This window comes from Drosophila guanche, unplaced genomic scaffold (genome assembly GCF_900245975.1).
Source record: "Drosophila guanche unplaced genomic scaffold, DGUA_6, whole genome shotgun sequence".
Classification (NCBI taxonomy): Eukaryota; Metazoa; Arthropoda; class Insecta; order Diptera; family Drosophilidae; genus Drosophila; species Drosophila guanche.
This window is the reverse complement of record NW_022995758.1, coordinates 1171133-1198064: the sequence shown is the minus strand read 5'-3', so window position 1 is coordinate 1198064 and position 26932 is coordinate 1171133. Positions and strand designations below refer to the sequence as shown.

The window sequence follows — 26932 nt, the reverse complement described above, 5'->3', positions numbered from 1 at the left end:
GGCGCACCGCCTCCCCGATGCGATGGAACTCCTCCGGCTCCGTGCAGCGACCGTCCAGCTCTGCCATGTGAATCTCGGCACGTCGCAGCAAGGGCAGACTGCCGACTAGAGCCACGATCTTAGCGGGCAGAATGACTGCATTGATGGCCACCTGCAGCGAGGTCAGCACTTGTGTGATCTCCATGCCGCCCATATACCGGTAGCTGATCACAAAGGACGCGGGCACCACCAGCAGCTGCCACACGTACATGACAGCCCCGAAGCAGCGGTAGATGCGCCGCCAGAGCAGGCTCCTGGCGGGACGACTGTCCTCGGGCGCCTGCATGCCCTGCGCATAGAAGCAGCTAAAGAGATTGTCCAGTGCCCGGCGGGACTCCATACTCTGACTGAGCGCCCTCAGGCAGTAGCCGAGCCTTTTATATGCCCGAACAGAACAAAGAGAAATCGAGAGGGCCCGAAGGAATTTTTGTTTTGGTTTTCTATAAAAAATAGTTTTGTGTTTGCTTTTATTTTGTCACTTGTTTTGGTCACCGAATCAAATGGTTGAATTATTAAATGATGTTTGTCCATTTTCCATATTGGTTAAGTTTGGAACGTTAATTGCTAATTTGTACATAACATAAGTCACAAGCAGCAATTGTTATTGCGTTTAAGTATTTTTTGGGAGTGCACCTGGGCATGGGCCGTGGGCATGGGCATGGGCATGGGCATGGGCATGGGCATGGGCCGCTTGCTAATTCATTTCGTTTCATTAATTAATTATTTAATTCATGGCAATTAAACGGCAACTAAATACACTGTCCTCTTCTTTGTGGTCTAATTAATTAATAAATAATGCGGCATTAGGGCTGTGGCCTGTGGGCTTGGGGAAATTGCAATTAAACTAGAAGGTAAATTGTTGGCTAGCTTTTGCATCTGATGGTTCTGCTTTCTGTTGCAATATATATGTACATATATATAGAGCATCGAGTGTGTGTGTGTGTGTGTGTGTGTGGTAGATACATTGCTTTGGTTGAGACACACGCACATACATACATATATTCATTTGATCTGCTTTTTTCTTGGCTTTGTTTTGGGTTAACATTTTGCTTTTGTTTCTTCTGCGTGTGGTGTGAGCATAAACAACAATTTGTCTAAATAATAGTTATTAATTAGTTATAGATAATCGCATGTACTGTCTTTGTTGTATGTCTTTAGTGGAGTGGATTTGTTCATTTATACATTTAACAGGAGAGAGAGAGCGAGGGTAAGGCTAGCATTTCTGATGACACTTGCAGATGAATGTTGTTGTGGAATACATCGAGTTAGGGTAGTTAGCTATGTATAAACCTCTAAGCAGTCCATCCATATGGTGTATATGTATATATTATGAGACTTGTATATAGCGGGGTACACGGTATGCAATATATCTTGAATAATTATACGATTATATATGCATGTATATGGATCGCGCCTTCTTTCTACACTGTTATTCAATTCAGAGATAGTTCTTTTGTGGGGCGGGGAGTTGGGATTTAACGCAGCTATATATATATATATGTATATTTATATGTATATATGCACTAGTCTATGTATTTATAAATATATATATATAATGTATATATGTCCTATGTATAGGTATGAATATATATTAACATTTTGTTCAGACTTAAAAATGGAGCTTACGGCGGCTGGCTGGCTGGCGCGTGTCTATCTGTGTGTGTGTGTGTGTGTGTTGTGTGTGTGTGTGTCTCTTGATATTTGGGATGCTTATTCTTCACGGAATTATAAAGTATTATTTAACATTATTATTGTTGGTTTTTGCGAGTTGGAAACCTTCTCGCTAAGCGACTGACTGTCTATGGAACTATTTTTGTTTTTCTTTTATTTTTTTCGCTATTTTTTTAAGGCAAATCGCACAAGTCATTGGGGGACATCGAAACATCGCAACATCGCAACATCGAAATCTATATTAAGTAACAACCTCGATGACTACGACTAGCTTACAGATATCAAACAGATAATACCCTGCCGCGGGTAGAGGTTTGCTTTCGAAATTGCTTGAGGTACAGCTGGAGGCTATGGCCATCCCGCTCGCTTTTGTGTCTGCCTCTCATAGGCGGTACTCGTAGTGGGCAGAGCGGGAGCGTCGTGCACCCGAGTACCAGCGATAGGGAACACGTTCCTGGTGCAGAGACAGTCCGACGCTGCCAGCCGCTGACGCACTGCTCAAGCCTCCGTTTCCGTTTCCATTTCCATTTCCGCTTCCGATGTCCGCTCCCGGACTGCGCGCCAACTGCAGCGTTAGCGCCAGTCGCGCCTGCTAGGAGGATGTCGAGGGTGATGGTGTGCTGCCACTGGAAGCCTGACGATGTCGCCGATGATGATGATGATGATGCTGCTGTGGCTGCGTTTGCTGCTGCATGGCCGGTGCCGTCATGCGGCGTACCAGAGCATGCGCCGGCAATGGCAAGGCATTCGCATCCAGATACGCCTCAGGACTGAAGCGCACACGACTGTGCTGCGAGCCGATGGACCCCTCCTTGGCGCTCAGGTAGGAGCTGTCGTCGCTGGTCAACGAGTCGGGGGGCGTGGGATTCGTGGGCGTGCCCTGCTGCGACGATATGGAACCATTCAGCGGTGTGCCCTTGCTGCTGCTGCTGTTGTTGTACTTCTTCAGCGAGCTGCGCAGTTTGGCCTGGCTGCTGCTGAGGACGCCGCTGGTCGGCGGCACCACCATCGGCTGCTGGTAGGTGAGGGTGAGGGCGTGCTGCTCAAAGGGCAGGCTGGCGGGTCGCGCCACCGACGCATACTTGCTCTTTGTCATCGGCAAGGGGCTGTGTATGAGGCGATTGAGCAGCTTCGGTGAGCCGGCGTACAGCTCCTGCTTGGTGGGTGGCGGCAGCGACAGCGGCGTCACCTGCTCTCTGTCCCGCTCATAGTCCACATTCAGATTGAGATTGTTGTAGTCGTAGAGCAGCTCCTCGTGCTCCAGCAGCACGTTCGAGTTGCTGGACACGGTCGAAGGCGTCCGCCGATGGCCACCGGCACTCACACCCATCTGTGGGACACGCGGCGGCGGCGTTCGTGTCTGCGCCTGCAGCGGCAAGGATGTGGGTGCTTGAACGGGCACTGCCACCGGCACGGGCACTGGTACGGGCACGGCAACGGGCATTGGCACTGGCACCACTGGCGCCTCGTACTGGTAGTCGTAGTAGTCGGGCAGCCGATGGTTGTAGTCGTAGGAGTAATCCGGATACGATTTGCAATCCCGCTCATAGCTGTAGTTCAGCTCAGGCCGATACGGGAAGTAGTTCGAACCTAAAAGGAACACAGACTGTCGTCTTTAAATGTGGAGAACAGACAGACTGGGCTGGCCACTCACCAAAGTAACCATTGCGGTAGTTGCCGGCACCATCGTTGGAGTAGCTCGGCCCGTTCCTCAGGTAATCGGCAGGCGCGTAGAGCGGCGGAGGTCCAATGCCGCCGCCCACCCGGAACTCCTCGAAGGCCCCGTCCGTGTTGCCGAAGCTGCTGTTGCTCAGCTTTCGTCGGGGCGAGGGCGTCGGCGGTTGGGAGCCCGCATAGAGAGCGGTTATAGCAGCGGTTTGTACTGGTTGCGGTTGTACAGCAGCCACCGCTGCTGCGAGTGGTGCCGCCTGGTGGTGGTGCTGCTGTTGCTGTTGCTGGTGGTGCATCTGGTGTTGCGGCGTGCGCTGCACTGGAGTGTAATACGGCTGACTGCCACCGATGCGACGGGCCAGGGATGTGGGCTGTGACGTGCTGACGCCCCCTTCCAGGCTGCCATATCTGTTGGTCATAAATACTTTTAGTTTTGCTTTCGATGAGGGGATTATCCCAGGCATATACTCACCTTGCGTGTCCTGCCGCCAGCTTGCGGGGCGTCTCCTGTGACTCCTTCTCTTTGAGCTGCAGCTGCAGCTGCTGGTCCTCCTCGTGCTCCGTCAGTGGCTTCTCCTCAGCCGAAAGTGCCAGAGCAGCCGCTGCCTTGGGGGCCGCCTTCAGGGCCGGCAGCTCGCTGAGCAGCGTGGGATGCACGGGCGACACATTGGACATGCGCACATCGTAGCCGGCCGCCACGCCGGCCAGCAGCGACGCCATGTTGTACAGCAGCAGCTCGATCACCGAGAGCTTCGGCTTCCGGGCAGAGTCGCCTGCGTAGAGGGTGGGCAGTGGCACATTGCTGGTGAAGCGGCTGAGCAGGTATGGCGACGGCGACATGATCGGCATGTTCGTGGTCACGCCCGGGCGCAAGTTATCCATTTTGTTGTTGCTCTGGTATCCTGGTGGTGTGGCAGTGCGTCAGATCACATTCCAGACAAAATCCAGCAGGCAGCGTTGACAAGACAGTGTTGAGTAACGTGAGGCATTTTCAGAAGGCTCAGAAAAGAATTGTTTATGGTGGTGTGGGTAGGGGGTACAGGACAAAGGACAAAGGACACAGGTCACCGCAGGCAATACCAATAGCAATAACCACCGCATTTACCATACACCATAGTTCATTCCCCAAGTGTCCCTCTGTCTATGTGGAGTGGCAGGGTCGGTGTTCTCGGCTCTGGGTCTACCGGGGGTTATGTTTCGACAGCTAATACGACAATCAAAACTTGTCTTTGGTTTCTTTTTAGTTTGTTTTATTTTCGGATTTCCACTTTGGGTTCTTATGGGGGGGTGGGAGCGTTTTGTTTTGGGTTAGGCCCCTGCGGTCTGTGGCGGGCCCTGCCCCAATGGAAAATACATTCATTTACAAATTACATTGAAATCAAATCGAAATTTTAACGTAAAACGAACAAACTTGGTAAAAATATACAATCTAACAAAAAACTGTTTATTAAAAAATAATACACAAAATTATCAATTTTTCTTTCTTCATTTTTGATCACAGTTTTTTTTTAATATTTTCTCTTTTTTTTTTTTAAATTATAAATAAATGAAAGACTCGAACCGATTGTAAAAATAAAACTGTGCTCAAAATACTAAATCGAATTAAATAAATTGAATTTCAATTAAATTCCTTCTGTGCTCCACACAAATTATAGAATCCTCATTCACTTTCTTTTGTAACTGCGCGTAAGGGGTTTTGGGTTTGTTTTTTAATTTTCAAATTAATTTCTTTATTCTGGCTCTAATAATGATCCAATCCGATCCCAATTCAGTTATCCTATAGATATAGTCCTTCTCTACGGAAAGGCGTTTGAAATACATTGTATCAGTTCAAGCATACAACCATCTGGATGCAAAATTTGGTGGCTCCAGCTCTTATAGTCTCCGAGATCCAGACGCTTAACTAGACAGACAGACAGACATGGCTATATCGACTCGGCTATTGATGCTGATCAAGAATATATGGGGTCGGAAACGTCTCCTTCTGTGTGTTACATACATCCACTTTGTGCACAAATACAATATTCCCTATTTACTCTTCGAGTAAGAAACACCTTAATGCTGAAAAAGATTCTCAAATGTGGAGCACAGCGGAATAAAATCTTATTCTTTGAATTTTTGAAAAATAACTCTAGCAAAGTTACAAAGAAAAAAGCAAAATACAAAATGAACAAAAAAAATATTCACTCTGCTTCTCGTACGACTAAAACTTAGTTCAACTAAGATGTGTGTAATGTATGGTAGGGCATGTATGCATCGGTATAAATATAGTTGTTGTATAGGGGTATAGTATAGTATAGTATAGGGTTGCCTTAAGGTTAATTCAAGTCGTCAAACATTTATAAATATTGATTTAGCTTGAAATAATTTGCCATCGTCCCATGCATCTTAATGGGATGTGTTAGTATCCTACGTCCCCCAATAACGCTTTAATGGCAAAAAAATCATCCACTTGATGGTCCCTCCTTGAAAGTTTTCGTCCTTGCTACAGTCGTTTCCTTTAAACATCTACCTACGTCTGTCATCTTCCTTATTCTGCTGCTTTCAAATACCCTTCAATGGTGAATCCTTCAAAGTTCTGATATTTCCAATGAGCGATTCACCTTCGTCTTTCAGTGGTCAATCCATGAACTTTTTCCTCTAATACCTCATACAAATCACTGGACTAATTACGAACCGTTTGGTCTCCTCCATCTCTGATCTGGCCGAATATTGCTTCGATTTGCTTTCGTTAGTAACCGATTCGTGGGCCTTTAGTTGGCAGTTGATGTCTTCCCTTCATAATGCGAAGCAGCACTTAATGGGAGAAGGTTCCTGCTAGATCTATCTATCTATCTGTCGCCCGTCTTTCGGATCAATCGGACGATGCAATCGGATATGTGATCGGGGTTCTTTTTTTTCGGGTTCTGGCTTATTTTAGGGTTTTAATATAAAACAATGAGCAATTGATGCGTTTTGTGTGCGGCTGTGTCCAAGTGTTTCGTGTGTGGGTGAGCATGGATGTGCACCAGGCAGCGAGGTTAATCGGGATCCAGAGATCCAACTTCAACTCTAACACCAACACCAACACACCTAGATCACCTATCATCTCTCTCATCCGCATCAGCAGCGTTCCAACTGCTCACAGGATTGCGTCTGGGGCTTCTTACTCTTGCGCTTGAGGGTGCGACTGGTGCCGCCGCCGCCTCGGGCCATCAGCGCCAGATCGGCAGCCTCGTAGGGATCGATGGCACTGAACTCGGTGCTACCCATGTGAGGGCCCCTGCCCATGGAATGCTCCGACAGCTTGCTGTACTTCTTCTTCGAGCGCGAAAAGATATTCATCAAGGAGCGTATTTTGTTAGAGCTGGAGGAATGATGGTTATGGTGGCCAGATTTCTGCGGCTCGGCGGTCGTCTCAACGGACTTGGATTTGGCTATGTGCTTGGGCCGCTGCTTCTTTTGGTTCTTGCTGTGCTGGCGCTGTTCCTCCTCCAGCAGATGCTGCTTCATCTTGATCACATCCGGATGGGGCTGGACGTCCAGCATGCGTCGTGTGGCCAGTATGGAGTTCTCCTGCATATTGTAGCCGTTCTGGCTTCCTGTCGCCATAGCCATGGCCTGCTCATGCCTGACGACATCGTTACCATCCCCATGGCCACCCGTCGAGGAGGAGGAGGTGGAGAAGCTGATCGATGCACTGGACGCATAGGGATCGGCTTTGGCAGTGCCCGTGCTAGTGGGTGTTGGTTCCTCGAAGCTGACGCTCTGAAATGTCACCGAGCTCTTGCGCGAAGTGGTCGAGTTCTGGCGCACCGTGCTCGAGGCCGACGACGTGTCCATCGACGTTTCCTCCTGTCCGCGCTCATCGTTATCGTCCACCGCCTCCTCCTCCTCGTCGCTGGAGCTCTCCGGCGGCCGACTGTTGTTTGGCTCCTTGAAGAAGCAATGCCGCGGGAACTGTGATCCAGAGGCATTCCGCTGAAAGCGTCCTCCCCCGCCCTCGAAGGCCTCCTCCGCATCTTCGTAGTCCAGGCCCAAGGGATCCGCCATGGTCGTGGTCAGCGGTGTGCTGCAGTTGTACATGGTGAGATCTCCGCTCGACTTGGAGTTTACCCGCTCACTGCTGGCGTTGATTTTCTTCACCACTTCGCGGTAGAAGGCCCGATCGTAGGTATTATTCTCGCCCCTCGCCTCCAGCGGCAGGGCCAGGCTAGTGGTGGCCGCCTGCGGGTGGCTGCTGTCCAGTGAATGCTTCTTCCGGCCCACCGCCGGGCTGTTACCGAGGCTGCCACCGAAACGTATCAGACTCACGCCCGAGCCGATGGCTGCTGCTCCACTGTTGCTGTTGGCACCAGCGGACCCCGAGTTACCGGACTTGAGGAAATGAAAACAGCCCGTGGTGGGTGTCACCGTGTCCGTCTCGGAGCTGTCATCAGATACCGGAAACAGCGGCGTGCTAGGCAGCTGATACGCCGTTGCCGCACTGTCCAGTCCGCACTCTTGACTCCTGGCTCGATGGTAAAATTTGGCTGATGATTTGCTTTGGCTGTGGTTGCTGTTGCTCTGGTTGGTGTGGCTGCTGTTGTTGCGGATCTGGTTGTGGCTGCAGTTGGTGGTGGTGTTGATGTTGGTGTTGGAGTGGGGCAATGGGGCGTTCGAGTGAATGATGATGGATGATGATGCAGATGAGAATGCGCTCGAGGATGTGGGCAGCATTATCGGATTAGTTTTACTCTGGTTACAGCTACTACTATTATTATTATTATTACTATTATTATTGTTGCTATTGCTATTGTTAATCATTTGTTGTTGTTGTTGTTGTTGGTTGCTCTTATTGTTGTTGCTGTTGTTGTTGGCGGAGTTAAAGTTGTTGTTGTTGTTGATGTTGTTGTTGGTGGTGGTGGTGAAGGTTGTGGTGGAGATGTTGTTGTGGTTGGGGCGCGTTAGAAAATATGGCAATGGTATACCTGTGGCCCTGCCAGCCGCCTCGCCACCATAAAAGGACGACGTGGTCGCAGCACCAGCACCAGCCACAGCCACAGTCATGGCGATGGCCATATTATGCCCGGCCAGCTGCTGCTGCTGCTGCTGGGGCGGTGGCGTCGACGATGCCGAGGCCGATGACGGATGATGCATGGCCTGGCCCGTACCCTGCTGACCCGGATGCTTGCTTTTGTCCAGATTGGGTGCACTCTTGCTGAACGATGAGTGGGTAGAGGTCTGTGCTGGCCACTCCGGCTGGCCGCCGCCCAGCTGCGATGGCAGCAGCGAGCGCTCCCTCTGGTGCATCGTCGATGGTCCCCAAGTCTTGCCCTTATGCCCATCAGTGACTGGCCCATTCGCACAACAGAGATTTTGTAACCATTTGTAACCAAAACATAAAACAATGTAAATAAAAAATCAAATTAAAATAAATATCAAATCAATCAATCGGTATTAAATACAAAAAATGCATGCAAAAAGCATAAAAATTCAAATATAAGAAACGATTACGGCCTACATTTCTGCGCCGTGAGTGTTCCCTCGACCAGTGTATAGGTCTAATCTAATCTCTAAGTATAAAGACCTAAGCAGGTGCGTTTTAAAACCTTAAGCACAAACAGAACACGAATACCAATTGGAAAATGGAACAGCATTACTTCAATTCATTTGCATGTATTTTATGAGTGAAACTAGTAACTAATATCTCGCCTAAGCTCCTTTCGCGCTCTATCTGACTCGAACTCTTGTATTAGTCGATTAAAAACAGCAGCAAGCTGAAAATGCTGAACTCTTTTAGACTGAATCCCTGAATCCCACTACTGGTTAACGAACGAACAAAGTTTCCAAGGCTTTAGTTAGCTTTGAGGATAATCTACTTTAAATCTCTAAATGGTTTAATGGCCATCTGCTAGTCCTCTTGGCTGGGCTTATGATAATGAAGCGCGCTTTAGACTCACTTGAGTCATCAAAAACAATGAAAATGAGATCTCATAATCATTTAATCGGAATATAGAACATACGTAGACGTGTGTATGTGTATAAAAGTCGATAGACTGTTGGAATACTCACGTGCAACGAGTCGTAATCCGGAGAAGGATGGTGAGCCAGGCGGCTCTGCCTTGTCGCGCACGGCCGTGATGGTGTGCCGAAATTCCGTGGGCAAAGATATCTGCAGCGGCTTGTTCTGCTATAAATATATTGGGAATGGCATTCGCATTAGCAATTAGATCTCTTCAAAGTTTGACTTGTGTGTTACCTTTTTACCCTTTTTGGGCTTTCGTTTTGGTACTGGCTGCATCATCACCAACTCCCGTCCAATCAGCTCTATCTCTCGCTCCCGCAGATTTTGTTCCCGTATCTTGAGGAGGGTCGCCTTCTCGCGCTGCTCGTTCTGCACCTGCAGCAGCTGCTCCTCCTTGTTGCGCAGTTCCTAGACGGGGGTAGTTATACGGGGCATAAATTCAGTGTGGGGATATCAAGATCATGCAGAAAACAGAAATGCGAAAACTAAAAACGAAACTAAGAACCATGCAGCAGTTGGCTTGAGGTGGTTGTTGTGGGTGGAATATTGTGCGAGCGTTGATCGACCAATTGTGGAAAACGAATCGGGAAACAGCCAAAATAAGAACAAGTCAAACAACGGAACAGAAAACGCAAGAGAGAGACAGAGAGAGTGAGAGCAACCTCTTACCTCTTCGATGGTTTGGAAACGCTTTACATGGTTTTTGAGGGATAATTTCGTTTGGTTTATGTTTTTTTTTGTTAAGAAGAAAAAGTATAAACCAAATGATTAGAATGTCATCAGAGATAATAAAAAGATTATAGGAGTGGCAGGTGGGAGAGGAATATGAAGATAACTCAAGAGAGAGACAGAGAGAGAATAAGAGAGCACACAAAAAGATCTGATGGTGTTCCCCTTTGTGGAATGGGAGAGAGATGTCCCCAAAGGTTGCTGATTTGCTCGTTGGGCAAATACCTTTTCTTTTTCGCGCAAATCGTGCAGGACCTCGGCTATCTCCTTCTTCCAGCACTCCTGCATATAGTGAAAGGACTCCTGCGGCGTCAGCGTGAACTTGGAGCGGGCAATGCTCTCCAGTTGCTTGAGTATTTCCTTGAAGCCGGGTCGTTTGTGCGGATCCGTTTGCCAGCAGCCTGAAATACAACAGTTGCGATGGTTAAAATAATCAATCACAAATATCTGCATGGATGTGTGGATGCGGAAGACTTACTCTTCATTAGAGAACCCCAGGTTTCGGGGCATGTTTTTGGTATGGGCAATGTCAGGGTATTGACAGCCACGCCATACGCCACGGACAATGGATCAAAGCCCTTGTACGGCGTCTCGCCAGTTATTAGCTCCCACAGCAGCACGCCATAACTCCAAACATCCGAGGATCTGCGTAGAGAGACAGCGTCAGAGATAGACGAGCTTTTTTTTAGACTTTTCGTAGGAAACTCACTTGGAGTACGTGCTGACACTGATCACCTCGGGCGGCATCCAGGCATAGGTGCCCGCAGCGCTCATCCTCTGCGTGTTGTACATTTCGCGGGCGAGTCCAAAGTCCGTGATCTTAAGCGTCTTCTGCTGCAGATGGTTGTCCTCGATGGCCTCGTAGATGAGGACATTGGAGGACTTGAGGTCGCGGTGTATAATAGACATGGGTGCCTCGTTGTGCAGATAGTTCATGCCTCGGGCAATTTGTATGGCCCAGTTGACCAGAACATCTGGCGGTATCTTGCCGGCCAGAATGCGATTGAGGCTGCCGCCGCGGGCATACTCCATCACAAGGCAGAGCTTCGTCTTGAGGCAGACGCCGCGCAGGGCCGCAATATTCTCGTGCTTGAGGGCCCAGAAGAGTTTCGCTTCCTGGAGTACATTGTCGCGCATCCGTTGCATATCATCGTCTCCCGTTTGGTGGGCGATCTTGATGGCCACCTCCTCGCCATCGTAGTATCCGCGATGCACCTTGCAGAAGCCACCAGAGCCGATCACTTCCTTGATGTCCATCTCCTCGTACTCAATCTCGTGCGGCTGGATGTCGCCAATGGCCGATGGCACGTTCAGCTGCAGTGGATCTTCGTCCGTGACAAAGTCTCGCGGAAATACACCGACCTGTGGGTGGAGTAACAGCCAGTAAGTGGTGCAGTCTTGCAGTCTCAATTACACCCTTTCCCTCTTGGTGGTGCCACTACTCACCTTGTCACCAATCTTGCCCGTCCACCAGCCCACATCGCCGGACACTTCGCTGTCCGTGGAGAGGACGACCACAATTTGGCCGCGGCGCAGCGTCAGCTCATCTTCGCCCTGGGCATCGTAGTCGTACAGGGCTGTCCAGAGGCTGCCGTCACCCACCTGAGCATCGGCATCGTCCACAACATTGTCTGGACTCGGCTGGTGCTGGTGGTTCTGCTGCTTTTGGCTCTGCTCCTCGCTGATGGGGAGCATGGCTGCTCCTGCTACCGGGATTGCCGTTCCTTATCGACTGTGCTGTGGCCGCATCAAAGGCTCACACTCGGCGACATAGGATCGCGATAGCGTCCGGCCCGCGCACCGATATCCACGCTGCCGTCTCGAGCTGTCTTTGTGTCGAGCGTCGCGTTGCGTTGCGCTTTTCTGCGAATTCTGCGAGATAAACACCAATGGAAGAAAAAGGGACTTAAAAAAGCATTAACTGGAAGGAGGAAAGCGGTGCGGTGCGTTGTGATGGTTCGATGCGACATCCACCCACCACTGCCCTGCCGCCTTTGCGGGTTCGGGTGCAGCGCGCCTTTTTTCCACTCACCCAGATCTAGAAAGAGAGATTGCCTTGCACTCCTTTTTTGAGGCGGCCGCTTTTGTAGTTGTTGCTGCTGCACTGATGCCACCGCTGCCGTCCCTGCACTGCTCCACTGTTCCTCGCCCGTGTCACCCTCTACGTCCAACCGTCTGACCGACCAAGTGACCGACCGACCGACTGCACACAAGCAGAGGCACGCACGAAACAATCAGACAACACGATACAAAACACACACACACGCACGCACACAACACACCATTGTCGAGATGTCGTTGTCCCGATGTCTTTTCGTTACGTTTGTTACGTCGCTTTGGGCACTGTGGCTGCAACGGGCTGGATTCAATTAGACCTGGCTTAATCAATTGCAATCGCTATGCATTAGCAATGTATTGATTTTTGTTTCCGCATATGTTTTTAAAACATAAAAAAACCAGAGTTGTGCAGTTTAGGGATGGGTATCGATGCCAATATCGATATTGTATCGATACACGAATGTGATATTATTGTTCGTTTTCCATTACACTTAAACTGAAGATTGAGTGAGACCAGCAACAAAAATCTAATGGGAAGAGCATGCAGTGAGAGTTAGAGGTAGATTTAGTATTTTTATAGAATTTTTGGCAGTGCAACAGCAGAATAACGAAGCAATCACCTGAAATTTTAATTTACGGCTTATGAATCAATAAACCATCAGGCGTAACACAAATGTATCGATGAGTTTCGGTCACACTTTACTAGTAATAAGAGTAGTGGAGTGGCACCATAGCGATGACCGTCTACGATGACGATCAGGGGCTATCGACTCCCTCCGAAAATACGCCACGGCGTGCTCGGAATCAACGTAAATATGAGCAGCGCCAGACTTTCAAATGCATAGAAACGGACAGGTTTCAGACTCGTTTGCTTGTATTTAGTGAATATTCGTATTAATATTATCTAATACGTTGTAGTATTAATAACATCTGCTGTTGATGCTGCATCTCTCTTTTATTTGTTATTTGATTAATCTCCTTGGACTCTGCGCATGTTTCGTGCAGGGCAGTGGGCCGGGGTGTGAACATAGTTTCTGCGGCGGCCTCTGATGCTGCCTCGCCGCTTCCCGCTGTGTATCCTGGCAGCGCCGCACACTCTCTTGCTGTTGTCGCTCTTGCTCTGCTTCCGCTGCTACTCTCTCTGGGACACTCCGTCGGCCGCTCACAATTCGCCCCTGTGTGGGCGTACTGTCTTTTGGGCCATGCCAGGCCATGTGTTATGCGTGGCAGCCAAAGGGTATACTTGGGCAAGGTAAGGTCATTTCAGTTTCAGTGGCTGCAGTTGCCAGAGAAACACCAGATGGCTAGACGGACCGGAAGGGAATGGCTGGAAAACGACCCATTCTAATCGGAGAGAAATAGGACCATACCTTGCACAGTTGTAGACTGTTCCCACCCACCCATTTGGAGCTGCGGCTCTGCTGTAATCGGCTCAGTTCTGCTCGGCCTGGTTCGGCCTGTGCCGACTCGGCTTTTGCTCTGCCCGGCTGGTCCATCGGCGGCCTTGCACAGTAGCATCTGATGGACTTTTCTCTGCTCAAACATGTGTACCCACATATATATATTTACAAACAAGATATAAATTATATGATATTTTAAGTGTTCTTTTATTAGAATTTAATTTAAATTGCATAAGTTCTGCAGCCTTTTATTCGGTAAGTTTTCATTCCTATATTTCGATGTTTACTGACAGGACTTAAAAAAAGTGTCGCTACTAAGTGCTCGTTCACGCCCACTGTACATCAGCATTAGCATCATCGTACGCGCCGCTACCATCGCTTTCGGCTGCTGCGGCATCGGCAGCTCAGTCAGATGTCCTGAAACCAGAGCCGGAGTCAGCGCCAGCCAGATCCAGAGCCATAGCGATAGCCGGACTCGTACCCAGAGCCCCACACAGAGCCCAGTGCCATTGCACGGGGCTACGGCAACGGCTGCTGCTCGCACGACACCGCCAAAAAGGCAAAAGTCCAACACGAGCGGTTCCGACCCCGAACGAGCGCAGCATCTCCTGAAAAACTGGAATACAAATGAATAGGAAAACGGCTCGGCTCGGCTCGGCTCGGTTCAGTTACGCGCAAGATTTCAACACAAATCGTAGCACATTTCACGGCGGCAGACGCGGCGTGCGCAGCGCACGGGCAGATTGCACGTAAGGAAACCAGAACAGAACAGAATGGACCCAACAGTATCGAGATTCGGCACAGGAAAAAGCAAGAAAACTGAACTCAAACACACACAAAAACTGCTCTTCAATGCCCGGGCCCATGGCAGAAGAAGTTGAAAATGTTTTGTTTTTTTTTTTAAATAAATAAATATGGATAACAATTCCGGATCTGATGGTAGTTTACAGATTTCACTAGGGTTTCCCGGAGCCAGAGCCAGAGCCGTCACCGTTGCCGTCGCCGTCGCCGTCGCCGTGGCCGTAGTAGACTCGGTCGTTTGCCAAAATTTCTCAACATTTTTTTTCCGTGCTGCTCGCCGCGTGCGCGCTCCTCTGTGTGTGTGTATGTGTGTGTGTGTCCGTTGTGTGTGCGTATGAGTGTGTTGGAGTGTGCGTCTCCGTGCGTGTCTGTGGGTGTCTGTGCGAGTGTGTTGGCCCTTCTTACACATATATCCTTTTTTTTTTGAATTTTTTTTCCAAAAAGCCAAGGCAGAAAAATGTAAAAACACAGCCGCCCCACCTTCAGGACAGTCTCCAAAGCGCAACAAAAAAAATGAAATATAGCCAATGAAATAAATAATAAATTGTAGCTTAAGCTTTCGACCTTAAAACAAAACGAAACGCACAAAAAAACAAGCCAAATCAAATTGAATTAAGTAATTGTTTAAACATTAAAATAGAGGAAGAAATCACAAGGAATTGGATAAAGCAACGTAAGGAAATTCCCCGTACACACTATATTGATTCATTCTCATTCGATCATTCATAATAAATAGCACGCTAAGATGTTGGATGTATTCATACTCGTAGTTGTAGTTCTTGTTGGATTCATTTATGTGCTAGATTCTTTTATGAATAACATGCAAATGGTTTGTTTTCTGTGCTGAATTCCATCTTAAATTGTACTCGCATCATACAAATTATTTATTCGGTTTCCTGTGCGAGGATATTCATAGTCATATTCTTGGGTTATTTATTGAAGGTGTTTCATCTTGGGTTCGACATACTTGTTTTGTTTTGGGGCTGGCAATTGTCACATTTTGTAAAGTTCTTTGGGATGGTATTGATTTGCTTTGCGGGGAGTATCTTGGGGTTTCCATTGGTTTGGTTGGAAGTTTGGCTTGAAATTGTTTAGAGTTTTATTGGATTTCCATTGGTTCGTTTGGATGTTTCAATTAGGAAAGCAAATAGAATCTTTTATTTAATCTATTTTACTGCCTTTCAATAGTTTCCTTGACACTATTTCCTCCTGTAGTTTCTGTTGTTGCTGCCACAAATAAAAACAAAAACAAAAAAGAAATCCAAAATAAATGAAGGCAGACCAATACACACACACACGTATATAGACACATACACATGCATATATGTACACACATTCACATGCATATATGTACATACATACATATGTATGTGTATGTGTATGTGTATAGACATAAATCCATGTAAAGCTGTTGCCTGGCCTCTAAAATGGCTGCCGTTTGCCTTTGCCGTTGCCGTTGCCGTTGCCGTTGCCTCTCTGCCGGTCCTGCTGCTGAATTTGCTGCTTTTTGCTTCTGCTGCTGGTAGCTGCTCTGCTGGCGCAGGCGTTGCCGTTGGCAGCGTGGTAAGCAGCGCGCAAGAAGTTCAGGTTATGTCTGCGCCGCCAAGTGTGCTTCAAGGGGCCTGAGATTAGGGTAAGGGAAGGGATGGGATGCTGCTGCTGCCCTTGGCACTGCTCTGCTTCTGCTTTTACTCTTCTTTGTTGTCGCCCACTTTCAATGGGCGTGCCGACTGCAGCATCCGTTTCGTTTCGCAGCTCTTCCTCCTCTGCTTCCATTTTCTGGGACGGTGTTGTAGAGGTGGGTAGGGTAGGTGGTGTGCTGCTGCTGCTGCTGCTGCTTCTCTAGATGACCTAGCCCTATTTTTGGCCATTGCCGAGTCTCTTCTGCTGCCATGGGTACGATGTGGCTGCGCAGCTGGCAGCACATTTTGTTGTATTCAACTTTCACAGCCCCAGCCTCAGTTGCTGCTCAAGCTTCAACTTCATGGAAGAGACAAAACACAGCTGGAATAAGGGCTAAGTAGAATGTCCAGAAGAAGAAGCTACTGCAGAAGAGCAAACAAGAAAGCGAGCAAACGAATAACAGTGAAGAGTGACAGAGAGCGAAAGCACAGCGAAAATGACAATAAAAAAGTTGCAGAAGAACAAGAAGGAGCAGATGAAGAATTGCATAAACTGAAGGTCTTTGGAAAGAGTTAACAATTCCGAGATGACAGCCACACGATATCCAATATGAGAACGATAGGATCTGTGATGTTGTTGTTGGTTTGTTTTTTTTTTGCGCTCCTGTGAGGAGCAGAATGTCAGGAAAGCATTTGATCGAAGATGAAGATGAAGTATTATTAAAGAAACAGCAAATAATTGGGAATGGCATCGCTGTCCAGTCTTGGCAATGGGAGGCAAAACCTTGATAGCGGACGATTAATCAAAGATTCATCATTCAACTTCCTGGCATACTTAGTTTCACATTCTATTTTGTAGAATCCTTTAAAAATCATACTTAGATTGTATATTTATCCCGAGCTTAATTAATTCGTACCCATTTTAATTGTTCCGAACCATTTGTGCTTTTCAGAACACCGAAAGCCAAACACCAATACAAAAATATAGCTTAAAGGAAACCCAAAACTGTTCCAAACCACCACCAAAGACAGAGTTCGTACTCGATTTTGAGATATAAGTTGAGACATAATAACGGATTTAACACGAGCAGACTCCCACATAGTGACAGCACGTGGTATCGTGTGAGGGAAAAATGCTCTCCAGTGCGTCTCCTCCTACAACATCGACTCCTGCATACGGGAGAAAGCAACAGAAAGAGCTTCAGGAGCAGCAGCATCTGAATCCAAGGGATCATTGATGCCAAGAGCCGGAGTCGGAACAAGTGGAGACAAGTCGTTAGCCCCCGGCTGTGGGTAGAGAGCTCCTGAGCAGCGAGGAAGTGAAATCCGTTGCCTTGGCGCCTCCGCGCTGCGCGATGCAAGGGAACAGTAGCCGATCCACATTAAGCGCACAATCCTCGGGCACACCGTCGGCGTCCACGATATCCTCGTCACAGGGAAAGGTGAGTGTTTCCAGTTCATAGTGGCATTCACATGCCATATGCCCCACCCCATCGCTAGACTAACATCAATTAGGGTTACGACTGGGGCAGAGTGGCAGGGGTTTGGTTTAAATATGGTGTCCGCTCTGCTGGTCTGGCGGCTCATCGTGAGCGAGAGTTTCCAGTTGCGATACCCTTTGGTCTCCATTCTCCATACTCGTTTTGGTTTTCTTTTCTGTCACTGACTTTAGTTTCCGTCTGGAGTTTAAAGCTAAGAAATGCTAGTAATTGCAGCCTGGAAAACGAACAAAGCAGCAATATATTCATGAATGAACGTGAATACGAGTAGAGGGGGTTGTGGCTGCAGTGTGTAATATTACAACTATGGAATCAACAAGTTGTTCCACAATAAAAATGGACATGGATATGTTTTCAGCATTTGAAAATCGAGATAACACCAAAAGGCATTCCATCTGTTAAAAGAGTTGCTTGAAAAAGAGACCACCTTGCCACATTTTGCAACATTCAATGAATGCCATCCATTCGCTGTGTACACGTATTCCCACAAGAAAGAAATTGGCCCCAAAGTGATTCATTCTGGCACAAAATACGCAGTGCCAATTCCCTTTACAATAACTCTGATTAAACGCCAATTAGCTGTTACTTAATGTATTCGGTCCAACTTGTAAATGTCTGCCATCTGGTGGGGTCTTTACAGACCAGCCAGAATGTTCATGGAAATTGAATTTGAAGGACTACAGCTATTTACTCGCACTTCTGTAGTTGCGCATCGTTTCAACTCCGCCCTAAAAGCAGTGGAAAACCCTACATGTAACCTTGTTTATGAGCTGCAATTAAAGCTTATACTTTTGCCTCTCCCTGCCTGTCCTTTGGCCTTTGTCTTTCGCTTTGTCTCGAGAACATTCCCTCAAAAAGATCTCAATTTGATCTCGGCAAAAGATTCCGGCGTATCGGCGTCCCATTGGGGGAAATCGCTTTCAGTCCAAGTGAAATTTTATTTGACAGCTTTCCTTCTCCTTCTGCTTCTCCCTCCCCTTGCTGGGTGTCGGGTGCCTGGCAGCCTGGCAGCCTGGCAGCCCGGAGCACCAGCCCCAGCACCATCACCACCGCCAGTGGGGTGAAGCGGCTGCTGCAGCACATTTCCGCTTTCAATTTGCTTGGGTGTGAGCGTATGCGTATGGGAGCAAGCAAGGGAGGAAGGGAGGAGGTGGAGCAGGCACGACAAGGCAGGCAGCTGGGCACAGACAGGCAGGCGAAGAGGAGAAGATGGAAAGGAACATAAATGTAACTGAGGAACTGCATCCGCTGCTTGTCAATCGTGGGAATGGGAGAATGAGTAGGAGGCCGCCTTGGCTTGATGAATGCAGCGCAGCCTTGTCACTGATGGGGACACCACCCACTCACCCACAAAGCACTCAGCACAACACACTTCTATATATGTATGTATGTAGCTCCTCCCTTGGTCCCTCGCATTCCCTTTTGCCAGCGAACTCTCCCTTGGCGCCTGCCTCCTTCGCTTTCTTTTACATATTTGCATTGCCCATCCGCCGCCGTTGTGTCTTTTATCGTTTTTAATTAAACATTGCCGTTTTGGGCTATTACACACACACAAAACACACACACAAACAAGCATACATATGTACATATTTATTTATGTATGTAGGTGGCTCCTACACATCGTTCCTTTTTGCAACTGATGGGAGTGTTCCTTTGTGCCTCGTTGATTTTGCCTTTGATACCCTCTGCCAGCCGCTTCCTTCAATCACACCTCAATCAAGCCGGCACTTCTGGGAACAGTTGAAAAGGTTCAGCTCTGATAAATTGTAAAAATACCTCAAGTTCTTCCACAGAGAAGATACAGCGAATACATGCGAATAAATGTATATTTCAGCTTAAGAACGCCATTCAACGAGATCTGTAAACAGCATAATTATCCCGCATACGAAGTGATCGATTATCGCGTATCTTAATCTCGTCGAAAGCTTCTGGGTCAAAGTTCTTTCAGAGTGGAGTTTTGACAAGTGGCGCCAACACTTCATGGTAATTTCTCTCTCTGCGTGATACATTTTTATAAGTCTGGAAATGAGTTTTAAATGTTGCAATTTACAGCACTAATATTCCACGGAACACTCCTAGACATAGTCTTGTGTATCCTTCATCGATTAAAGCGTATCTTCTATTCGTTTCATTGGAGGATTGGAATTGTGGCTGGCATTGGAAAGAGCCCTGACACATTTTGAAGTTGTTACTTTCTCTTCAATGTAGAAGGTTCCTTTCATACAGCCACAAAATGTGTCTCTGTGTGTGTAAGTAAGAAAGAAAAAGGAACATTCAAAGACTCTGCATCGTGTGTGTGTGTGTGTGTGTGTGAGGCAGTCGTAAAAAATGATGGGCAAAAATCTCCGTTTGTCATAATTGTCATCGTCCATCAAACAAACATAGTCGCTGAACCAAGGCACACAAACACACACAGTAACGCCCCTTCCCTGCTAGTGCCACGACCTCTCGTACTCTCTTTCGACCCCTCTTTCAGTGCACCCCCGCCCTTCATTTTCATGTAAAGTTGCAATTTCTGTTGGGGCCCCAAAAACTAGGCAACGCTTTTTTTGCGTTCGACTTTTATCAGCTTCTTGCAGTTTTTTATTTGTGTGTCAGGCAGCTGGAGGAGCTGAGGGTGAGTGATGGTGAAGGGAAAATCCAGCGATGGTGGATGGATGGATGGATGGGATACTCGCTGCTGGTTGGTGCGTCTGTAAAGCATTATTCATGAAATGAGCTGTATAACAGTGGATTGTTTTCGCTGGCTTCTTCTGCCTCTTCTGCCGCTGACCCTCTGGAAAAGTTTCTGTTGCAGAATGTTCCCCACTTAGTTTTCCTTTTGCCCACTTCTCTGCTCCCTCTCACCCCACTTGTCGTCACCCCCATTTGCCATTCGACATGAATGTTCCATGTTGAAGGTTGCTGCTTCTGCTACTGCTACTGGTACTGCTACTGGTGGCGCTTCTCCATAAATGTTTAGTGCACTTCGATGAATTTTCTTTCAACATATGTTTCATTTTCTAGAAGTTTTCTTTCGATTTTTCAAAGTCTGTGCTGTTGTTCTTTTGTTCTGCTCTCCCCATAAACGTTTTCCCCTCTACTTCAATGGTTATCTCTCCTCTTGTATATCTCTCGTCGGTCTTGTATGTGCCTCTAATTCTTTGACTTTTTCTTATGGCACAGTGTGCCTGCTTGCCTGGCCTTGAAAAGGTGTTTCGATTTGAATAAATGTTTGCATTTCCAACATTTCCAAGGCAGTATCTTCGATTCCATGTTCCATGTTGTCATGCTCAGCTGTCATATTTGTTAGAACTGGTTTTCTAAAGCATTCCTTAAAGGTTGTTTCCTGCTCTTCTATTCTTCCTTCTTCTTATACTCTTCTTTAAGTTTCTTCATCACTTTTCCTTATTTTTCTCGGAACTTTCTTCTTTTCTTCATTGATTCTGTATTATGTTGTTTGAAAATAGCTGCACAATTCCAGGAAATTTCATTGGCCTTGCAGAAAATTGATTTGTGAAAGTGGTATAAATAATGTTCTGCATTACGCATACGCCGCATGTGCTGCCTGCCGCCTGTCAATTGTCTCCTTTCATGTCTCCCTTTTTCTGTCTTTATTTGGTCGTGAAGGCGTCTGGAATGTACATAAGTCTCTTCATGCCCCACAACCATTCCACTAGCCTTTGCCCCATCATCTGAATCGAAGGTCGGCTGGTGGGGTTGTCTGTCAATAAAAGTTTTTGGTTTTTGTTCACATAGAAAAATTACTATAACTTTTACTTGGTACTGTGATCCTTTATCCATGGTCAATGTGCATGATGTTGTTGTGATAATTGTTGGTGAAGGTTTTGTTTCCCATGTTGGTGTAGGTTTTGGTAAATGATTTGCTGCCTTTATTGGTGTTTTTGAAGTGTCGTAGGTGGTGTTGGTGTAGTTATTACAAAAGCTGTTTTTGTTGTAGAGTACACCAAATGGTGTAGTTGGTGGTGCAGCTATAGTTTTTGCTGTTTTCATGTGATTGGCGCACATAATTATAGGCGACAGAAAAATACCATAGGAAAGCCATAGATTCCCTTCGATTCCCAGGAAATAATTAAAGTTGTTGTTGAAAGAAAGGGCGCCTAAGGTAGATGGACACAAAATGAAGCAATGAAATGTACCCTCGTTTGCATCTTATGGGGAAAACTTGGGGCAAAATTGTACTCGTAATTGGCCCATTGTGTACGGGTACCAAAGCCAGTCTGAAAGCAACGCACATGCGTGTGCGTTTGTGTGTGTTTGCATATGCGCATGTGCTGGACCACTCTATAAAGAAGATTATACCTACTCGACCTACTACGTACTACACGTACGTCCAACTGTCTATCCCAATCCCAAGCATCCTATGCCAACTCCAAGCATCCAAAGATGTGCCATGCGTGGTCTTTGGCTCGTTTGCTTGATTTCTGGTGTGGCTCACAAATTTTCAGCTTCATCTTCGGAACAAAAGCAGCAACAAGGGCGACATTTGTGCGTATCATTTGTGTAACTTTGTTGCATAACCCCCTGTGGCCCATGCCACCACCCCTCAGACCCCACTCCCTTCACTTCCCTACCCACCATCACCCAAGGCCCATCCGAACCTCAACATCATTCATCCCTTTTGCCTCACAGTGCCTTATTAGCCAGTGCCTCTTTCTGTGTGTCTATCCATGTACATGTTTGTTTCTCCGTTTCTCCTCGTTCTCTTTCTCACCCTCTTCTCTGTCTGTGTATGTATGTATGAATGTGTGTGTGTGCATGTGTGTGCATCATTTAAAACAATATCCAAAGATTTGTTTCGCCATTTATATGTCAAAAATGACAAGTCAAGTGTTTTGTTCTTGTTTTCTCGCTTTTCGCTTTTCGCTTTTCCCATTTTTCTTGTCTCTTTCCTCCTTTGCTGTTATCTCTTTTTTCCTTCACTCTCCATCTGCCTCTCTCCCTCTCCCTCTCCCTCTCTCTCTGTCCCACGCGGTGTTTTTTTTTTGTCTCACGTTTTGTGGAAGCTTTGTTCTCGCGCATTGCCTTCCCATCCTTTTGTCCAATTCTTCTTCCCATTTCCTTTTTTTTCTATTTGCTCGTTTCTGGTTTTGTTCCTGGCTTTGTCATTAGCAGTCAAGCGGGAAGGAAAATAACTTTTTCCGGCTCGAATATCACATGCTCTTTGCTTTAAGAAACTGTGTTGGTCAGCAATAAGTGCTGGTCAGCGACGGTAGGTGGCAAGCCAAGGTGTGGCTGTACGGAAGATCACTTACAGCTAAGCTGTGTCGGAAACAAGTGTTGGTTAGCCAGGAACCAGTGTTGTTCAGTGCAGGGCCTAAAGACAGTGCTGATAAGCGTTGCTCAGGGCCTTCTTCCGGAAAAAAAGAATACCTACGAAAGTCTTACAGAATAATATACATACATATGTAGCTATGTATGTAGCTAATAATGAATAATGTATATATGTATAGTCATATGAACACGATTTTGTGCAGTTTTCAGGGCATTTCCAAAGGAAAAAAAAACAGAAAAATAACATAACAAACAAAAAAAGGAAAAACAGAGCATTGAAGGATGGCCAAAGAAAGCATGAAGCCCCGACAAACAGAAAAACTTGTCCCCTGGTCTAGGTCATAATGTGTGCACGTGTGGGTGTGTCTGTGCCTGTGTGTGTGTGTGTGTGTTTGTGTGCATCTACTATGTGTTGGCATGTGTCCTAGAGTCTTGGCCATATGTGTCGTATGTGTGAAATGAGCTTCAAGTACAGCAACAAGAACCACTGACAAGGACGCTCATATGAAAACAAACGCATAATTTAAGCGTAATTGCTGTCATTTTTCATTCGAGTGTGGCAAAAGAGTATCTGGCATGAGGAGGGAATGAAGGGGCGGAGGGGTGTGTTGAAGGGGGCTACTGCCACTGATGTCGCTGTTGCTTTTGCTTTTGCTTTTGCTTTTGCCATTGCTCTGTTTCAAGTGCCCCAGTTTGTCTATGTCGCCATAGTGGCCCTCCGTCAATCCCTTAGACAGTTCATCCCTTCGCTCCCACTCTGCTTACTCTCTCTCTCTCCTCTGAATGCCTCTCATTCTCATCTATTCTCTTGATTTTTGTTCTCATTCATTCCCTAACTTTTGTATGTGAATGTGAGAGTGCCTGCATCCGGCGTTGAAGCGCTGATAATTATGCAGCTTACGTTAGCACTGTCTTCTTTCTTTCGCTTTCCTTTGTTTTAGTACACCACACACTATACCCTGTACCCTGTACCCTGTACCCTGTACAGAGTGTAGTCTCTTCTTATGTCCAGAGTAAAGAGGATTTATTAGCGATCCCTTAGAGTGAATACACATTTCCCTCTTTCAGCGTGGCTTAGCAGGAAAGCCACCTCTCTTTCTTCATTCATGTACGATATCTCTCTCAGCTGAGGTTGGAACTCCAGGGTGTCTGAAGACTCTGTCCCGTAATGATATGGTAGAATTGCCTTCTGGCAGGGGCCCAGTGGCAGTTCATCAATTGGCCCGACTTTCTGCCACATTAATCCCCAACGAGTGAAAAAAAAGAGGTGGCAAATGGGAAAAGCCGAACCAGAATGCGGCGTGAAACATGAGTAGCAGGCGCCTCTACGCTTCGAAAATGTGCTCCGTCTCCCCGTTTCCAACGAGCACTGTCTTCCTGTTCATTTGTGTGCTGGCGCGCTCTTGTAGCCAGGTGCTATGGGGTGCAGGTGCTGGCGCTACTGCAGGTTGAGGTGGAGGTCCAGGACCAGATCTGGCTCTGCTTTGTGTGTCCTTTTTGGCCGCTTGCCAGCTCGACTCGAGTTCACTTCCAGTTGAGTGTTTTCCCCCATCCGTTTTCGCCGTCCCATTGTTGCACTCTCTGGCACTTGCAACAATTGTTGTCCAGCCACGCCTCCGTCTGCCGCACACACACACACACACCTCCCCTGACGGCCATTCACTTTTGCGACCCTCCCCGCATCATGGGGCATAATTTTTGATTTCCGTTGTTTTTGTTTTAGTCACTTTGTCTTGTAATTACGAAACACTCTCGTTTTTTAACCCACTGCTGGCGGATGTCACAAGTTCAAATTATTTACAGAAGGAAAGCCAGGACAGAAGTGGACTAGAGTGAGGATTCCATAATTAATACATATATTAATGTATTTGTTTGCATTTGCTGCAAAAGATACTTGAGCTGTGGAATCGTTCCCTTCAATGGGGAACTGGCATTCCTTTTATATTTTACAACAAGTACGTTGAATACCGAACACACATGTGAGCCGATGTCTAACCAAAGTTCAAAGCATCTTCATTTCGAGTACATTTCTTCGACATCTTTATCAGCTTGAGCTTCACTCAGAAACCCATTGGAGCTCTTAATATTCTCAGCACAAAGTGTGCCATGCTCTTATATTGGACTGTTTACCCATATCCACAGGCGGAAGTAGAACTCCTTTGATGCTAAAAACAGTTTGTCAGTTAACACGAAACGAGTCTTTTAGACGCTTAAATCAGATTCGGGAACGGCGTGTAGTTGTGCCAATGAACATCTCACATTACTCTGTTCGTGTGTCCTTTCGCTTATGGGAAACTCGGACTGAAAGTCTTGACGAATCAAAGAAGTTATCAATCGCAAGAGTATCAAATGAGTCAGGCCCCAAGGAGCCTTATCCACTCGTCAAGCCTTCACTGTACCTCTGTCCTGGCTCTTATCTCTTACTTGTTGGACTTTTGTCTCTGTGTGTGTGGTTATTTTTTGGGCCTGCTTTAAATGGTTTCCGACATGCTTTTTACCAACTTTCGGTCTGAGTTTCGTGGTTTTACTGTGGCTTCCCCTTTGAGTCGCCTTCATTTAATGTTTTTCCTGTGGTGTGTGAGTGTGGCACATCACTTTGCAGCTGATTGAAATTGTTTCGGATGCAACTGCCTGCCGAACTCCTTGCCCTACTGCATGGATCAGTAATCATTCAGATACTTGATGGTCTGTGTGGCTCAAACTAATGCTTGTCCCAAACAATTTTTAAGAGACATCTATGCACAGCCTTCTAAACTTATTCAATAACCAGCTTTATAAGTGAAGTCAACTTTTAAAATAAATATCATATAATTGAAATGTGTGAATTTTGTTCTAGAACTGTGCGGTGGGTGGCATTAAACAATTTAGTGGCCATAAACTCGGAGAACAGAGAACATCTACACTAGGACGACTATCTCACGAGCGTTGGCGGTGTGTGCGGTGGGCGCTGGGCGGTGGGCGGCATACCCTTGGGAGCCACCTGGTGCGGATACAGTAGGAGTTGCTGGTTTCCACCCACCTTGAAATGAGGGGGACCATGCCGCATGAGCATAATTTGTTGTAATTAACATAACGAGCCAACCCAAGCAATAATGGCCAAATACTCCCACACACACACACACAAACACACACACACATACGGGACAGGGGGTGTCATGGTTGGTGGCATGTGGGTGTTGGTGGGTATTTGAGGTTCGGCCTGTGTTGTGTTCGGAGTCCTGCCTTGGCCCTTTATCCTTTTTTTGTAATTAATTTGATTTGTATGCCCTAAACAAAGGGTAACTTTACTATGAAGAAGGCGATGAAGGCATAACCGATCCGAAATTATATTATAATCGCCTATTTATATGATAAGACTGATTCATAGATTGGATCATTGGATACCAATCCAATCTGAAGGTTTTCCTTATGGACAAAACTGTCCTAAAAATATTTTTAGAACTTAAAATACTTACAATTTAGTCGGTTCAAAGATATGCGTTAGTGTACAGCATAGGAACTTCGGCCTCATGGTATGGATTTTTTTTCGTTCCTTTCATTTCTAGCATAAATAAGTTGTTGCCATTTAAGAAGGCATTTGCCAGCGGGGGCGGTGCTGTAAATGAAGCATTTATGAAAATTACTTTATGCGCCACATTTAGCCAGAATTTCTCAATACATACAAACATGGATGTGTACATATTTCCTGAGAAAATGTGGAAATTACTTTGTAGCTCCTGAATGAAAATGTCATGCATTCAACCCAAAAATCAAACATCTATCGTTGCAGCAACAAGTTGTCGAACTATCCGGCTATGTCATCATACTCGTCGAGAATGTGGAAGGGAAAATTAAACTATATGGCTCACCGCCCGATCGCGATAATCTGGAAGTGGGCGATGAGATACTCGAGGTTAACGGCCTTTCACTGGAGAACATATCGCGCACAGAGGTCATACGCCACATACACGATGTACGTTTCAATTGATCATCCATACTACGTGTATAATGTATATTCTGAATTCCTTTCCTCAACTCCAATTTCAGTGCATAAAATCCTGTACGATCTGTTTGCGGGTGCGCAAGAAGAATGATTCTCGATTGGGTAAGTTTTGATAATTACTGAAAGTTGGTTCACTTTTTTAAGATCTTTACTAGAATATTATACTTAAATTTGCAATTCAACTATTGATGGTTCTAGTT

General features: G+C 46.6%; 2 protein-coding genes and 1 long non-coding RNA gene across 14 annotated transcripts in view; 2 read left to right on the top strand and 1 right to left on the bottom strand.

Moving 5' to 3' along the window:
• Positions 1-1584: 1584 nt before the first annotated feature.
• On the bottom strand, positions 1585-12584 carry LOC117590516 (mitogen-activated protein kinase kinase kinase). 6 transcript variants are annotated; one of them, XM_034283226.1, is made up of 11 exons: positions 12129-12584; positions 11543-11968; positions 10806-11458; positions 10575-10741; positions 10322-10497; positions 10037-10057; positions 9602-9775; positions 9415-9529; positions 3854-4283; positions 3365-3789; positions 1585-3300 (listed from the first exon to the last, which is right to left on the bottom strand). In XM_034283226.1, exons 2-11 carry the CDS (start codon positions 11789-11791, stop codon positions 2303-2305), a joined length of 3408 nt encoding a protein of 1135 aa, XP_034139117.1. In that variant the 5' UTR covers positions 11792-11968; positions 12129-12584; the 3' UTR covers positions 1585-2302. The 6 variants fall into 6 exon arrangements, with proteins under 6 accessions (XP_034139117.1, XP_034139116.1, XP_034139111.1 ...); XM_034283225.1 differs by having other exon boundaries at positions 1586-3300; positions 9415-9532; XM_034283220.1 differs by lacking the exons at positions 1585-3300; positions 3365-3789; positions 3854-4283 and adding an exon at positions 5692-8693 and having other exon boundaries at positions 9415-9532.
• Positions 12585-13950: 1366 nt separating this feature from the next.
• On the top strand, positions 13951-15021 carry LOC117590553. The gene is made up of 2 exons (XR_004574304.1): positions 13951-14303; positions 14800-15021. It is a non-coding gene; the product is annotated as an uncharacterized LOC117590553 (long non-coding RNA).
• Positions 15022-17079: 2058 nt separating this feature from the next.
• The window catches only part of LOC117590548, a 57406-nt gene continuing 47553 nt past the window's right edge, over positions 17080-26932 (top strand). For 2 of the 7 annotated variants that reach the window (XM_034283278.1, XM_034283277.1), the window contains exons 1-3: positions 17083-17419; positions 26520-26702; positions 26777-26834. In XM_034283278.1, the coding sequence (XP_034139169.1) occupies positions 17333-17419; positions 26520-26702; positions 26777-26834 (328 nt within the window). In that variant the 5' untranslated portion in view covers positions 17083-17332. Of the gene's footprint in view, positions 17420-26519; positions 26703-26776; positions 26835-26932 lie in introns of all 7 variants that reach the window. The other 5 variants (XM_034283287.1, XM_034283280.1, XM_034283286.1 and 2 more) reach the window with 4 other exon arrangements.

Bases quoted from the DNA above. Each gene is read 5' to 3' on its own strand.
- LOC117590516 (XM_034283220.1), bottom strand. From the start codon at position 11,791: ATGCTCCCCATCAGCGAGGAGCAGAGCCAAAAGCAGCAGAACCACCAG. The intron at 11,459-11,542 runs GTGAGTAGTGGC...CTCCACCCACAG, and splicing joins CGGGCAAGATTGGTGACAAG to GTCGGTGTATTTCCGCGAGA. The intron at 10,742-10,805 runs GTGAGTTTCCTA...CTCTCTACGCAG, and splicing joins AGTGTCAGCACGTACTCCAA to ATCCTCGGATGTTTGGAGTT.